The sequence below is a fragment of the Arachis duranensis genome, chromosome 1 (assembly GCF_000817695.3).
Source record: "Arachis duranensis cultivar V14167 chromosome 1, aradu.V14167.gnm2.J7QH, whole genome shotgun sequence".
NCBI lineage: Eukaryota > Viridiplantae > Streptophyta > Magnoliopsida > Fabales > Fabaceae > Arachis > Arachis duranensis.
Window position 1 is genome coordinate 93124752 of NC_029772.3, and position 15061 is coordinate 93139812.

A 15061-nucleotide genomic window follows, 5' to 3' on the forward strand; every position below is an offset into this window, starting at 1 on the left:
AACTGCCAAAAAAAAAAAAAGAACTGAATCTATGAAACACGATGAGAGAACGAAAACAATCAGAATTCGGAACTATAACGATAACATCAATCTCTGTTCTTCATCATCTCTAACAGAAAAATGCTGCAGCAACTAGTGAGATCAGAGTGGCAGAGAACCCGAAAGCTTTGAGAGACGAAGCACCGGAGTCCTTTGGTGGTGGGCTAGTGCTACCACCGGAACTACCTGCCGGAGAGGGAGAAGAAGGGTTGGAAGGTGAAGAACCCGGAGAAGGTGTCTCGCTGCCGGAAGGGGAAGGGGAAGGAGAAGAGGGGGTGCTGCTAGTGCCGCCGGTAACGTTGATGGCAAGCTTCTGACCAGCGGCACAATGGCCGGAAAATCCACAGATGAAGTAGTGTTCACCGGTCTTGTTAAGGGTGACTCTGACCGGTGAAGCGTTGTAGGTTGCGATCGGAGAACTCGTACTGCATGCATCGTAGTTGTTCTTTGTTACCTCCTCCACGTTGTGTTGGTTCTTTGCGAAGTTGAACACTGTAATAAACATTCAAACAGTTACTAAAATATTACAAGTAATCTTTAATAATAAAAATTCAGATTCAATTAATTTTATATGAATTTAATAGTTTAAAAAAAATTAATTAAATTAATTTTTATTTAATAAATTTTTAATTATCAATTTTACGTTAAATCCACTGAATCTAAGCTTCTATCTTTAATTTAATTCTCATGGAATAATTCTGGATTATCAAATTCACCCGAAATTTCCAAAAAATAAAAAATCATACCTAGAATGTCTCCAACTTTGAAGGTCTTGCCGGAAGCCCAAGAAGTGTAGAAAGAAGCGCCGCCGCTAGTAGGAATGATCCATCCTGAGCTGCCTCCAACGGTGTAAGTCACCGGAGCGGAAGCGGGAGCGGAAGCTGGAGCGGAAGCCGGAGTGGGGGCAGGGGAGCTTGATTTTGGGGCAGGGGTAGGGCTAGCCGCCTTGGGTGAAGAGCTAGGCTGAGGAGCAGGGGAAGGAGAAGAAGCCTTGGTGACGTTAACTGCGAGCTTCTGACCGGCGGCGCAGTGACCAGTAAAGGCGCATATGAAGTAATGCTCGCCAGTCTGGTTGAGCGTGATGGTGGCTGGGCTGGTTGTTACGGTGGTAATGGCATTTGTACCGTTGCATGCATCGTATGCTGCTTTTGTCACCTTTGCAACGTCGTGTTGACCGTTGGCGAAATTGAACACTGCAATCAACAAAAATGAATTCATGTCAATAAGCATGATGCACACCATTGAAACGGTATATATGTAAATAGTTTTGTATGTTTTGTACCAAGGGTGTCTCCTTGCTTGAAGGTTTGTTTAGAAGCCCAACTGGTGTAGGTGGAGGCGCCGCCGGAGGGGATGGTCCATCCAGTGGAGTCTCCGACCACGTGACTTGTAGCTGCTGAGCCATGGAGAAGCGTGGCTACTATTGCAACCACCAACACCAAGTTCCTTGCCATGCCTAATATATGTGTTCTTAGTTTTCAAATCGCCCCTGCTCTTCTAATTGCTTTCTACTTTCTAGCACTCTTCTTTTCTTTGGTTAAGTTTTGTGTTTGTATTTATAGAGAAAACAGAAGAAGAGTTTATTTTATTAATGTTATGAATATGAATATTGGGCGGTGTGTTGGAAATTAGTAAAGTGATTTGGTCAACAGAATTGTTGTTATGGTTATTGTTAAAACTTAGTTGAAGGGTGCCGAGATTTGTGACTTAGGCGCGTAAAGACGAGAGACTAAGGCTAGTTCAGTTCACCAAACCATTATTGACTTTTATGCTTCTAACGCTGTTAACATGAGACTCAATCTCAATGCTTTTGGGAATTGGGACCCACCAAATGGAGAAGCTGCCAGGAAAATTCCAACTTCCCTTGATTCATGAACCTTCAAAGTTCAAACTTAACACAACGCCATGCTGACGATTATGCTGTAATTTCATTATATTTGTTTGTAACATAACCAACCCTCTTTAGCATTTACAACTGCTATTACCGTTCAAAACAGCATAGAAATAGACGGATGAGAGAGTATACTCAAATAATTATAAAATTGCTCCATATAATTTAAGAGATTATTTTCACAAATCAAAATTATTCTTGCTTTATTTAACCTTATATTAAGGTGACATAAAATTGTACCTATACAATTAGTAATTCCTCAAATTATTTTCAAACAAGAACAATTTTGACTTGTGAACATAATTTTTAAGAATCTATCAAACTTTTTTCTAATTTTTTAAGTATAAATGACCAATTTTTATTCTTTTATGTATATTTTTATTTATTTATTTATTTTCTTTTATGTAAATTTAAATATATATTTCAGATACATTTATTTTTTAAGATAAAAAAAGCTAATTCGATGGTATCTATCAATTGTTGTTTAACTTTTGTCTAACTTATTTTTTGTGGTAAGTTTTGAATTTTTAAAAATAATTTATTTTTATCTTTCTTAAATTAAATATTAATTTTTAACCCTTTTTAATAAATAGACACCACTTTTTAAATACCATAGCATTCACCTAAAAAGAAATGGCTAAATTAAAGTAAAATTTTTGTGACAAGCACGTTTTGATACAAATGTGCAATTTTGGGTGGTGACCACCCAATTACATGAATTGGATTTCATCATAGAATAAACCACTCAAACTTTAAAATGATATTTTATTTATTATTTTTGAGTCACAAGTTCCTGCTTGAAGAAGTCTAAGAATTTTTATTTATTGGTGAGTTTCCCGGATCAGAACTTCCCTTGAAGTTTCATTAGCACTATAATGATCACTTCTTTATTGTCCCATATTCTTTTACTTTTCTTTCTATATGAATTGAAGATTGGGGCATAGCACTTCTAGAATTGGTCATAATAATAATAATATTGTATTATAATTGCTATTTTCATGGCAAAGGAAAGCTAAGTTGACTTGACACCGATGATACAATTGACTTGCCAAGAGGTAATGTGTTTTCATCATTAGTTAACTAATTAATCTGGAATTATAAATGTGTTCAGTTCAAACTTCAAAATAATGGCGGTGATGCAGCAATATTCAATTGAATAAAAAAATACTAAACCTGTTGTGTTTTCACATGTTATGACCTGATCTAAAGCGACCAAGTTTGTCAAAAATGGCAGCTTCACTTCTAATTAAGAAGCTATAGACTCTACATTATGACATATTATTATATCTTAATTTAACATTATAAATTTGTATCTCTCTTATTTTGAATTCTCTTGCTTTCTACAAGAGAAAAATTGGAATCATTGATAGCAGAAATCCATTCTTGTTGGCATGGTATTAAAGTTTCTTAAACACAAGCTAAGGTCTTTAGTTTGTAAAATGCTCAAAGTCAAAAATACTGAAATCCATAGTTGTATAAATTCTATGCCTATACATAATTGCAACTTTGCTCTAAAATATTTCAATTTTCTGAAGAGTTTGTAATGTATGACTCTTGGAGTAATTTACATATAACATTAAAATAAAAAAAAGTCAACCACTAAATTAATAACTAATATAGAATACGCATTGAAACACATATTAAAAATGAGTTAAAAGGCCTTGTTAACATAGGGTTCGAGAAGGGGTCGCACCCAAATAGTATAATGTCATAGTCTAACCTGATGAGCTGCTTTTACAGTTTGAACCCCTGACCTTAAGATCATACAAAGACAACTCAAATGTCGAATATATATTTGATCACTCTAATCATCCATCACCATTTTGTTCCAAACAAACTATTCTTTGAGACTCTGACTCCATATGAAGTTATAACTCAACATGCCACAAATTGCTATCTCACAAGTCACAACAATAAGAACTGTTCTAAAATTGAAACAAAGTTTTGAAGGTAATGGTTGTAATGAAAATAGAAAAGGTAGTAGAAGCTACAGAAGCGGATGAGCCACTTGGAGGAGGAGTAGAACTAGAAGGAGCTTTTCTTGGTGCAGAAGAAAAATTATCAGTGACTACTTCAACACTTAGCTTTTGGCCACTGCTGCAATGTCCTGAGAATGTGCATGAAAAATAGAACCTTCCAGCACGGTTAAGGGTCACTCTGGCTGGTCCTATCACATAGAATTCTATCTTGTCATTTTCGTCGCATTTTTCGTAGTTATTCTTTGTAAGTTCTGCCACTGAATGGCTCCCAGATTCAAATTTAAACACTGCAAAATCAAGTTACTTCAAGAATAAATGTTCTGAATGTATCAAAAATGTAAAACTAGATATGAATGTTTTTTCCTTTTCTTTTACCTAGGGTGTCATTCATTATGAAAGTATGGTTTGAAGCCCAATTTGAATAGAAAGAAGCACCACCAGGTGGATAACTAGTCCACCCTATGCTTTCTCCTCCAACTATGTGTTCTTCAGCTTCTGTCACAACAATCATGATCATTGCAACAATAATTGCAACATTCTTCCTCAATTGACCCATCTTCTGAAGAGAAAAGGGCTGGAATTGTATTCTCTAAGTGTTCTATTGAATATATAAAGAAGAGATATAGAATTGAAGCAACCATTGCCAGTTGCCTACTTGGTTTGAATTTTTTATACACAAGTGTTGTTGGATCATTCATAAAGTCAATGGATGGAAAACAGTAAAATAAGCATGTAAAGTATGTTATTAAATATGAGCATAATTTAGCTGATATATCAAATATCAAGTCACTAGAAATTAATATAAACTTTTAAGAATGCTCCTGTCTTTGTCCTTGAATTATTTGGCTACAAAAAATCCATAGTAGTATCATTTTATTCATTAATTCATTCCATTTTCAATGCAGCTGGAAACAAAAGCTTACAAAATAAACATGAACATGAACAATGAGACACCCTAGTAAAATTGTAACACACATAACTTGGAAGTGCTTTCATGCTAAAATGGATCAAGCTGATACAAATTCTAGAACAAGATGCTTATGGCAATGAGCATGAGAAGAACAGAGAAAGTAGCAGCAACAGAGAGGCGTGACGCCGGGGACGAAGGAGCCACGGCTGGTGCAGCCTCCGGGGAAGAAGAAGAGGCCATGACATTGACACTAAGCTTCTGGCCAAGAGAGCAATGAGCCGGGAAGGCGCAGGCGAAATAGTATTCTCCGGTTCGATTGAGCTTGATCATTGTAGGTCCAACCTCAAATGTTTCCATCTTGTTCTTGACACTGCAATCTTTGAAATCATCCTTTGAAAGCGTGACAACATTATGTGTCCCAGTTGTGTAGTTGAAGACTGCAATAAAGAAATGAAAGCAAGTAGTTCTTACTTCTTAGAGTACATGACATAACAAAATGTTTTCAATAATTCTGCATGGCAAAGAGATTGAGTACTTACCAAGAATGTCGTTTAGATTGAATGTAGTTTTAGCAAGCAAATTGGAGTAGAAGGAGGAGCCTTGAGTAGTAGGAATCATCCATGGAACTACATGCTGTGCAGCTTGTGCTAGTGATGATGCCACAATTAGTAGCAGTAGAATTCCAATGTTAGTAGCCATGAAAGTGTAAGAAATGTGTGTGTTGAGAAGAGTTTGAATGACCTTATCTTTGTTCAAGTTGCAACATATGGTTATGGAAGCAGAGTTGAGATGAGAAAAGGCTAAGGTTAAGCCATTACATTCTTGTCTTAATTCATAGAGACAATGATATCGAGAAATATTGGAAGACAATAAAAATCAGTCATTACTTTTGAATTTAAATTTCAAAAATATCAATAAAATAGAAACAAATATTATACTCGCAAAATAAATAATTCAGAGTAAAAATATTCATTTGTTCTTATAACACACAAATTTCATCTTATAACTTTTTATGTATATTAATATATTAAAAAATAGATCTTCTTAATTTTTTTTAATTGTTGTAAAAGATAATCTATCATCATATATTTTTTAAGTGAAACAAAAAAACATGTGAAAAAATGTCAAATAATAAAAGATTACACCTGAGAATATCAATTAAAAGAAAAAATTTTAGAAAATCTATTTTCGTAATATAGATATATGATAGAATTTACTAACGTCGTTTAATCCATATAGACTATATAGGCGGTGAGCCGGTATTTTGCAGTAGTATTTCCGTGAGATACCATATAAATTACACACCATTTATTATTATTTTATAAGACATAAATTTTGTTTCTTTTATTTTTTCCACTTCTAAACATGTTGAATCTTGGTAAGACTTTAACGTATACTCTCAGAATATAAAAAATAAACAGATTTCATAGAAAAAAAGACAAATTTATAGCTATTTAATATAATTGGAAACTTTAGAATCTTATATTTTCAATAACATCATTCCACTTTATATTCTTTGTTGACAAAACCCCTAAAACAAATGATAAATTTTATACTAGACCACATCCAAGTAAATATGGGAAAATGCTTTATGTGAATGTATATATAAATGATTAGGCATTTGCTGAATATTGAGTTCAAAAAAAAGGACATCAGCATTTTTTGATATTGCTTTTTATGAGAATATGACAATGAAATTGTATACAGTGGCATGTCAAAACCCTTCATCAGAAAATCAGCAGCATCAAAGCACACAGAGATACTATCATGGTGGCCATGCTATCAGCACTTATACTCTGCAAATCAGTAAAATCAAATAGGAACCAGTTAATACCACTTGTAATCACATAATGTTTTCAATGTTAATGCTTGTAAACTTTCACTGAAATGATTGCAGAAGAATAAAGAGACATCTGTTTCTCAAAACACTACAAATTAATATTCTGTAATTCACAAACACAATCATGATTCATGACTCATGATAAAGATTTCTAATTTCTTAAGGGTATGGCCTTACTAAGGGTTGAATTGCTTCTCATGCTGTCTCATTAATTTAGACTTAATTATCACAATCATGATATACAAAATTCCAAGGAACTATTATGAGGCTAAAGGTGAAATACAGCCAAGAAATATAGTGAAGGAAATCTATCTACAAATCCAGCATTCATAAATAGCTGCTGGAATTTGTCGAAAAGAACAAGGAAGCTTCCGAGTCCGTTGCAAACATTGAAGAAGAAGGTTTTGGTTTACATCCGTGTTTGCACAACCAACCACCAAGAATTATATGACCAACTTGATTGTTGATCCTCTAGATAGTTTCACACATGAACACAAATTTCCTAGAGGGATAAGATCATCAACTCAAAAGGAAAATAGCTTGTATATGCATATATTCCAAAAACCTTGGAACATGGTCTTTTTGTTTTCCTAGGAATAAAAACAAACCAGCCTACAACAGATGAATGGCAAGTAGAAAAAAAATGCAAACTTGTGTTGACACTCCTTTTTCTGGATGTGCAAAAACATTTAATTGAGCTTTTAAAAAATAAAATAAAATAAACAAACAAGCATTAGTTGAAATTTATGGTACCTTCAGAGATAAGTGAGATGATCGCGCTGCATTAAGTCCGTGAAACCCAATATCATATGATATACTACCATCTGCCTTGAACAGTCCATAGTTCCTCTCAGAACTTGCTCCAGGCTTCGAATCCTCATTGAAAACCGCAAAGATGTATGCCTTCACAATATTTTTAGGCCTATGTGGAGTTCCTTTCCTCTTCGCAAGCCTTTTACGCAGATTATAATTGTACGTCCTCGCATTAGTCATGTTTGCTCCGGCTTCATTTGGATCTCCATTCGAGGCCCACCCAGTCTCAGTAACTATGACTTCCATTTTGTTGAATCCAGCATTCTCCAAAGCAGAATAAGCTGCATCAATCTGAGCATCAAGCATGTTATCATAGTGCAGACGAAACTTCGGATCATAAATTCCCTTTGTCGGTTGAAAGAGAGCATAATTCAAATCTATATGTTCCGGATCACTTGCGTAGGCTAGGGAAGGGTAAGCATTCAAACAGAAAGGAGAGCCAATTTGTGAGAAGAACTCCAATAGTGGCTTCATATACTGAGTAACACTGTCCTTAAACTTACAAGAGGAGGGAGGGTATGAATTCGAAAATACAGCAAACGAGTTAGCCGTAGAGATCTCAATTTGCTCATGTAGATTAAGTTTCTTCGTAGCGTTATAAATATTTTTTGCAGCACCCAAAAGTTCCCCCCACAAACTGTAGTCTTCCCCACCCAAAACTTCATTCCCCACAGCAATTCCACGAATAGGCGTGCCCGGAAGAAACGACTGCACATTGTCTTTGACCCAGTTCAGAGCATGATCTGCGTTCGAACTCATGTCTTGCAGCTGCCCATTGGGAAGTCCAATAACAAGATTAAACCCAGTTCCACTGAATGCCTTGAGAACACTGTGATCAGCATCATAGATTCTAACATTCCTTATTTTTGCTGCTCTGAGAAGAGTAACAACTTGATCAGGTGAGGGGATGTTATCTGCAATCCTCCCATAATTTATACCGTATGTTCCGGTGAATGTTTGCACTGTTAAGGGCACTGAAAATCAAACAAGGAGAGGAAATAGCTCCCATTAACATGATGTGACTGTAATGAACATATCACTAGAATCAATTTGTATAAGCCAACATCATGTGGCTATTCACAGTGATTTGAATGAATGAAATTGGTGCTAATTATATGCATATGACAAGTCAAAGTCTAAAACTATCCAGTTAGAACTTTGAAAACTCCATAAGGAAAAATCCAACCTAGATTGCTTAGATTGGAGCTACAAATTGATACAATAAGAATAATCATCCTACATCAAAGGAACAGTGGTCCCAGGTGAAATCAGTAAAGAAAGACCAACTAATGTCATCATCATCATCATCATCATCATCATTTTTTGTTATTTTTTAATCATATCCATATATAAGTGAAAATTAAAACCTCTCACTGGAGAAGAGACAAAGTGAAACGCCAAAGAAAGAAAAGAAAGACAGAAAGAAAGCTTGGTCTCCATAAAAGACTCAAATTTTAAGATGAAAATGACAAGAAACGATCCAAAACTAAGCGAAACAAAATCATCAAGTACCCAAGCACAGACCCATGTTGATACAGAAGCATAAGTACACATAAAAATTAGAAAGAAGGAAAAGAGCATAAGAGTAATCAATAAAAGTTGAAATCAGAAACAGAAAGAAGATAAAGAAAGTACCCATTTGAGCGAAGGAGAGCAGGAAGAGTAGGTGAAAGGGGCCATGAAGAAAGCAAGAAGAAGAGATGTGATTGGCCATGAAGAAGGTGTAGTGAGAGTGAGTTGATGATGATGATGATGGGGTGGTCCAAAAGAGGGTCAAAATTGGAAATTGAAAAGAGTGGTTGCAGTTGCAGGCAGTGCTTCTTCTTCTTCTTCGAGAGGCATGCCATAAGACAACAAAGGAACCCGCTTTCTGCGTTTGGTGCGTTGAACTAGACCTTCAGCGCTTCTTCCATCGTCTCTCTCTCTCTCTCTCTCTCTCTCTCACACACACACACACACACAGACACAGTTACTCTCTCTGAATGCCAAAGTTACGATCTTTGAATCTAATTTGAAGCATGTGAGAGAGAAAGAGAGAGACTTGGGAATCAGCAGTGGTTGAAGAGTGGAAGAATGAAGAGAAAGGGAAAAGCCAAAAGGAAGGAACACGGAGAGTGGTTTTGGTCTTCTTATAGTCTCCAAAACTGCCATAAACTCTTTATTTTCTTTTTTCTTTTTATTTGAATCTTTCTTTCTTTTTGTTTTCAATTATTTTCAGGTTGCAACAATAACTGATCCCCTTTTCATACCATGAAAAATAAGTATCTTTCTTTTCAACAAAGAATTGTTAATAAAAATAATTGTTCATTATATTACAGTGAAGAATTTCCTTTATGTATAATTTAAATAATATAATTTTTTATTTTTATAAAAAAATTTTGAATTTGAATTTTATTTTTAATTTTAAAAAAATGTAAGAAAATAAAAGGTATAATTTGATTAAATGATTAGTGCAATTTTTTATTTTCATGTTATTTTTCAGCTTGACAAATTGAGGACTAATTCGTTGCTGTCCATTTAAAAGTTGTCGCTAATAAATTGTAATTACATAAACAAATTTGTATGACAGCATCTAATAATTGGCTAAATTACATTCAACAAGAAATAAATAATGCGTATTTTGTGAGAAGATGAGAGTGTAGCTTCCAATTTTACTGAACTTGGTTCAATTGGTCAATGCCTAGTGCCTACTGCCTACTATTATTTTCATTCAACTTCTCAATGCCATGTTTTAGGTTCTGTCTGTGGTTTCGTATTTTCCATGTCAAGTCATTGTTTACTTCAATCCCACCGCTTCTACTTTGGCACGTGGAGTTCACGCGCCTCCAACGTTGGTAGCCGACCTTGGTGATTGATGCAGAGAGTCGGTTATATTATGTGCCAGCGCTTACAAAACAACAAACAATATCCTCAATCTCTTTTCTCCATCTTTCACTTTTCTGCACTCTGCTACTTTTCTTAAATGCCATATTTTTTTCTCCAAAAGAATTCCCACACAAACAAAGGACAAATGTGGCCAAAGTTCTTGGAATTTCATAAATTCATGTTGTGTTTTTGAACTGTGTAGAAATTAGTATATATTGAATAAGAGAAAGTATAGAGAGGTAATGGCCTAGACATACGATGCGTATAATGGAGGTTTAGAAAGTATTAGAGATATGATCATTAGTGTTATATTATCCTATCAGATTACGCTTTTGGAATGAGTGGGTTCATGACATGATATTAGGGTTTTAGATCTGAAAGGTCAAGAGTTTGATTCTTGATGAACTCCAAAATCAACTTAAACTCTTTGGATGAGTGATTTTATGACATGAAATGTTTATTATCCCTGATATTCGGATGGTTATTCTGGATAGTATGAGTGATGTTCATTTTATTCGTGGATCAAAGATTTAGTCTATTATACACATTATACGCTTAGGTCATTAGCTCCCTAGCACTACTCATTGAATAATTGGATTAATACAAAATATCTAATGATAAAAGTTTTACCATTAACAAATATTATTACAATTTTATTAGGTAAATAACGAAAATTATGAGCAATGAACTTCATTTTTTTAGTTTACTAAACATGAATAAATACGATTAATTTAAAATTTGAATTTTAAAATAAAAAAGTATAAGAAAATAATGTATATAATAAATAACATAAACAACAAATTAAAAAAAGAATATAAATTAATTTAAATCCTTAATTAATTAATTAATTAATTTTAAATTTTCAAAAATAAGAATTTGCACGTAACTTCATTCTCCATTCATACGGTTATTTCATTGTCTTACATCCGTCGTTTACTATACATCTTTTATATTCGGTCCACTACCACAATTCGTTATCGTCACCAGAAATCGTCGTCCAGACGCAATAGAACGTCGCCGTCCCGCCTCACCCCGTTCCGCCTCACGCCGTTCAGATGCAATAAAATGCCGCTGTCCCTCCACCCCTTGCAGACGCAACCAAACGCTGCTCTCCCCAGCACCCGTGTAGTTGCAGCTGTAGCCACTGTACCCGCACCGCTCTCAGATGCTGCTATAGCCACACTCTCATAAGTTTTTTTACTGTCTTGTGCGCCTTCCGTAGCCTCTTCCTGTTGTTGTTTTGTGATCACGGTTCACAATTGTCGTTGTTAGAAGTCCCAAGTTGTAGACGTGGTATTGGTACCGTTGTATACTGGATGTTCATTTTATTAGATATGTAGATGATTATTTTCATTTTAAATTAGATGTTTAGTTTTTTGGATTTGATTCAAGTATATACAATTAAATTATACTTGATGTTCATTTTACTAGGCATGTAGATGGTTAATTTTATTCTTAATTATATGTATTTTTTTTACTGATAAGAGAGCTGGGTAGAGAAGAAGCAACGACACTGATGCTTGCTGTGAGAAATGGATTAACGCAGGCCAGTGTGATTAGTGAAAAATGAAGTGCTGATGATGAGAGGGTTTGGGAGTGTAGTGTTGCAGTAGTTAACAGAGTAAGAAGGAGATTGTTAAAAATTGAAATGTGAAAAATAAAATTTTTGATAGGAGTAATTACGAGTGAATTTTTTTGTTTTTAATTTTATTGGGCTAGAATTGCAATCTATTGTTTGTATTATTTACAATTTCCATTGTTTATCTAGCAAAGCTATTTAAAATTAAAATTAATTTTTTTAACCTATTATTTACGTTATTAAAAAAATGTTTTCTTATGCTTTCTCATATTCTTATTTTTTATTAATATTTTTTATGTTTTTATAAATAAATTACATAATTATTTATATATATAAATCAATATAATTTATAATTATATTTATCAAATGTATATATATAAATTAATAAATTTTATTTATTAACGATAACTTAATATTTATGTTAACAGTTGTGGATCAAAATTACTAAATTTTTTTGGCTGCAAGACTTTTTAAATACCCAATTCTTTAGTATATAAATTATTCAATATATACTAACCCAATTATTAATTCACCTTTTATTAGCATCATGCTTACTATTATTTTACATATTTAGTTAATAAAAGATAGGTTAAATATTTATTGAGACTCTCACAGAGGATATTACAAACTTGTTCGATTGTGCGGTTACTGGACGGTTCGGGTGGAGATTTGAGGAGGCGGGAACGCTTCGCTCGCAATTGTGCTGGGATCAGACCTGTCGAGTAGCCGTGCTCTCTCGTTGTGGATGGTGGGGGTGTCACCTGCAAAGACACTCCGACGCTCTAGTCAGTTAGTGTGCAGGCGAGAAATAGGTTAGGTGGAATGTGTGACGTACCTTGGGGGAGGGGTAGGACCCCTTATATACTATGTCAGATGTGGGTCCCACGAGGGCGGAACCCACCTTCCTCGAAATTTCCCTGTACAGCTGTGGCGGCCAGCTGTCCCGGACGCGTGTTCGGGTCGGTTATAAGTGCGTCATCCGATCGTCTAGGTCGGGTGGTTTGTGGGTCGGGTCGGCCCAAGTTCCCTTTGAGCCAGGCCGTAACAGTGCCCCCAACACGTCAGCAGTAGTCGCGTGGGCTGTTGGTGGCGTGTTGTCTCCGATCTCATGCGTTGTCGCCAAGTCGGCTGTCCGTGGGGGAAACGTGCCTCTTGTGCGCGTGCCTGTTTGTTGCTGGGGCGATCATTTATTGCCTCGTTCTTCGTGTCGAGTAATAAATGCTCATAATGGGTTTAAAACCCTTCGTGCAAAGACTAATATGCCCCTCGGCTTTCTCGCTCCTTTTGGTGGCAGTTTTAAAACACTTTTGTGATGCCTTTAGTGTTCATCTGACATTTACCCTTTCGTTTCCAATTCAGCTATCCCCATCTTCTTCTCCTTTAGTGACTCCAGGGCGTTGTTCTTGTCTTCCTTTCGGATTTCGCAGTTCATACAGGTAATTGTGCATCCTTTTTACCTTCTTTCGTTGTTCTTTTGCTTCTGCCGTTGCTTTTTTTGCATGTTGTTTGTTTTAACTTTGCATGATGGTTGATCCTTGATCTTAAGTAGGCGCTTTAGGGGGAGGTTGCTGTGTTAGGATGGGTTTTGTTTGGGTTTCACCCTTTGGCCGTGTTTAGTTTTAGTTGCAGAATAGGTTATGTGTAGTTTCGGCGTTCACTCCGAGCACCCGACCTCTTAGACTAACTGGGTGGTGCCCATGTAGGTATGGCTCGCATCGCCTCCCGGGCTTCCCCTTCTCCCGCGGCGTACGACCCCTACGCCTGGGTTGTTTCCGATTTAAGGGACTCCCCCAATCAAATGGGCGAGGAGGAGCTCACCGAGTTCCGTCAAAATGAGTATTTATGCGGCGGAACCGACGAGGAGTCCAACTACGACGTCTTCGTCCCGGCTCTCCACGAGCGTCTATACGAGATCAACTTCAGCGCTCCCCGAGTTGCCGATTGGATTTGGTTTTACAAATCCATGTTTACTCAAGTAGGGGTTCGTATTCCTTTCTCCGCCTTCCAGATGGCGCTTCTGGGCCGGGTTTCCGTGGCACCGTCGCAGCTGCATCCGAACAGTTGGGCTTCAATCCGCTGTTTCGAGATGGTTTGTGAATATCTCGAACTGCCGGTGTCCGTGGATGTTTTCCTTTTCTTTTTCAACCTTACAAACCCTTCGAAGGAAGGGAAACATAAGAAGGGGTTCATGTCTTTTCGGTCTGCCCAAGGTCGGAGGATTTTTGGCTTGTTTGAGGACTCTTACCACAGGTTCAAAGATAAGTATTTCAAGGTCCGCCCCGTCAAGGGTCGTCATCCTTTTTGGTTGTCGTTAGAGGGGGCACGCCTCATCCTGACATATTAGAGCTTCGGGGCGGGATCCAATGCCTTTATTAAAGTATCCTACAAGGGTATGTCCGCGGTGGATAGGAAGATTGCCGATGTGTTACTGGCAGTCTTCGGGAGGAATCATGTGAATCCTCACCTCCTCATGGGTGATCGGAAAGTCGGTCGGAACTATATTTGTGAGAAGTTTTAACTTGCTTTGCTTTTAGTTTCTTGCTTTTTTCAATATTTCATTGCGACTAAACAATTTTCCTTTCCTATTTCAGTGGGGATGTCTGCCGAGGTGACGGGTCTCCCTGACTTGTTCCAGACCTTTTTGTGCGCGAGTGATGACGAGGCGGCCAATGAGAAGACGGCTGCTCCCCCCGAGGACAAGAGCAAGGCCACTTCCGATCAGGGGGTTGTGGCCGATGAGGTCGGTAACTCGGTTCAGGATGCCCTGGCTCGCAGCGACAAAGAGGTGCGCGTTTCTCCCTTTCGCGAAGTGGCCAGTACTGGGGGTTCGATGTCCAACCCAGTGACCGACGATGATGTGGAAGAGGTGCCCAGCCTCAAAAGGAGGAAGATGTCCAGTAGTCCCGAGGGGGTTCTTACTGTGATGGAGAAAAATTTTGACGCCGGGAATTTCATAGATGCGCAGCTGATTCCCGGCACTGAAGAGCATTTCCACGAGTCATCTCTTGCCGGGCAAGCGAGGTGGATGTATCGTACCCTCCTGCGCGGCGCAGTGATAGCTCGGAAGGCCGAGTTTGAGCTGTCTGGGATGGGATCTCTCCGCAAGAGGTTGGAATCTGCCGGGAAGGCCAACAATGCTTTTAAG

At 37.0% G+C, this 15061-nt stretch overlaps 4 protein-coding genes across 4 annotated transcripts; all 4 read right to left on the bottom strand.

Moving 5' to 3' along the window:
- Positions 1-6: 6 nt before the first annotated feature.
- On the bottom strand, positions 7-1622 carry LOC107461682 (blue copper protein). Its single transcript, XM_016080231.3, has 3 exons — positions 1322-1622; positions 786-1232; positions 7-531 (listed from the first exon to the last, which is right to left on the bottom strand). Exons 1-3 carry the CDS (start codon positions 1491-1493, stop codon positions 110-112), a joined length of 1041 nt encoding a protein of 346 aa, XP_015935717.1. The 5' UTR covers positions 1494-1622; the 3' UTR covers positions 7-109.
- Positions 1623-3542: 1920 nt separating this feature from the next.
- LOC107461653 (mavicyanin-like) lies at positions 3543-4589 on the bottom strand. The gene is made up of 2 exons (XM_016080202.3): positions 4285-4589; positions 3543-4196 (listed from the first exon to the last, which is right to left on the bottom strand). The coding sequence occupies exons 1-2, from the start codon at positions 4463-4465 to the stop codon at positions 3856-3858; spliced, it is 522 nt and encodes a 173-aa protein (XP_015935688.1). The 5' UTR covers positions 4466-4589; the 3' UTR covers positions 3543-3855.
- A 167-nt stretch (positions 4590-4756) lies between these two features.
- On the bottom strand, positions 4757-5644 carry LOC107461663 (mavicyanin). The gene is made up of 2 exons (XM_016080212.3): positions 5359-5644; positions 4757-5256 (listed from the first exon to the last, which is right to left on the bottom strand). Exons 1-2 carry the CDS (start codon positions 5516-5518, stop codon positions 4934-4936), a joined length of 483 nt encoding a protein of 160 aa, XP_015935698.1. The 5' UTR covers positions 5519-5644; the 3' UTR covers positions 4757-4933.
- Positions 5645-6407: 763 nt separating this feature from the next.
- LOC107461645 (glucan endo-1,3-beta-glucosidase 14) lies at positions 6408-9593 on the bottom strand. The gene is made up of 3 exons (XM_016080189.3): positions 9108-9593; positions 7413-8446; positions 6408-6615 (listed from the first exon to the last, which is right to left on the bottom strand). Exons 1-3 carry the CDS (start codon positions 9184-9186, stop codon positions 6547-6549), a joined length of 1182 nt encoding a protein of 393 aa, XP_015935675.1. The 5' UTR covers positions 9187-9593; the 3' UTR covers positions 6408-6546.
- Positions 9594-15061: the final 5468 nt, after the last annotated feature.

Excerpts from the sequence above, each read along its gene's own strand:
- LOC107461682 (XM_016080231.3), bottom strand. The coding sequence starts at position 1,493 with ATGGCAAGGAACTTGGTGTTGGTGGTTGCAATAGTAGCCACGCTTCTC. Across the intron at positions 1,233-1,321 it reads CAAGCAAGGAGACACCCTTG|TGTTCAATTTCGCCAACGGT; the intron begins GTACAAAACATA and ends TGTTGATTGCAG. Across the intron at positions 532-785 it reads CAAAGTTGGAGACATTCTAG|TGTTCAACTTCGCAAAGAAC; the intron begins GTATGATTTTTT and ends TGTTTATTACAG.
- LOC107461653 (XM_016080202.3), bottom strand. The coding sequence starts at position 4,465 with ATGGGTCAATTGAGGAAGAATGTTGCAATTATTGTTGCAATGATCATG. Across the intron at positions 4,197-4,284 it reads CATAATGAATGACACCCTAG|TGTTTAAATTTGAATCTGGG; the intron begins GTAAAAGAAAAG and ends TTGATTTTGCAG.
- LOC107461663 (XM_016080212.3), bottom strand. The coding sequence starts at position 5,518 with ATGGCTACTAACATTGGAATTCTACTGCTACTAATTGTGGCATCATCA. Across the intron at positions 5,257-5,358 it reads CAATCTAAACGACATTCTTG|TCTTCAACTACACAACTGGG; the intron begins GTAAGTACTCAA and ends TCTTTATTGCAG.
- LOC107461645 (XM_016080189.3), bottom strand. The coding sequence starts at position 9,186 with ATGGCCAATCACATCTCTTCTTCTTGCTTTCTTCATGGCCCCTTTCAC. Across the intron at positions 8,447-9,107 it reads GCTCTCCTTCGCTCAAATGG|TGCCCTTAACAGTGCAAACA; the intron begins GTACTTTCTTTA and ends TTTGATTTTCAG. Across the intron at positions 6,616-7,412 it reads CATCTCACTTATCTCTGAAG|AGTATAAGTGCTGATAGCAT; the intron begins GTACCATAAATT and ends ACTGATTTGCAG.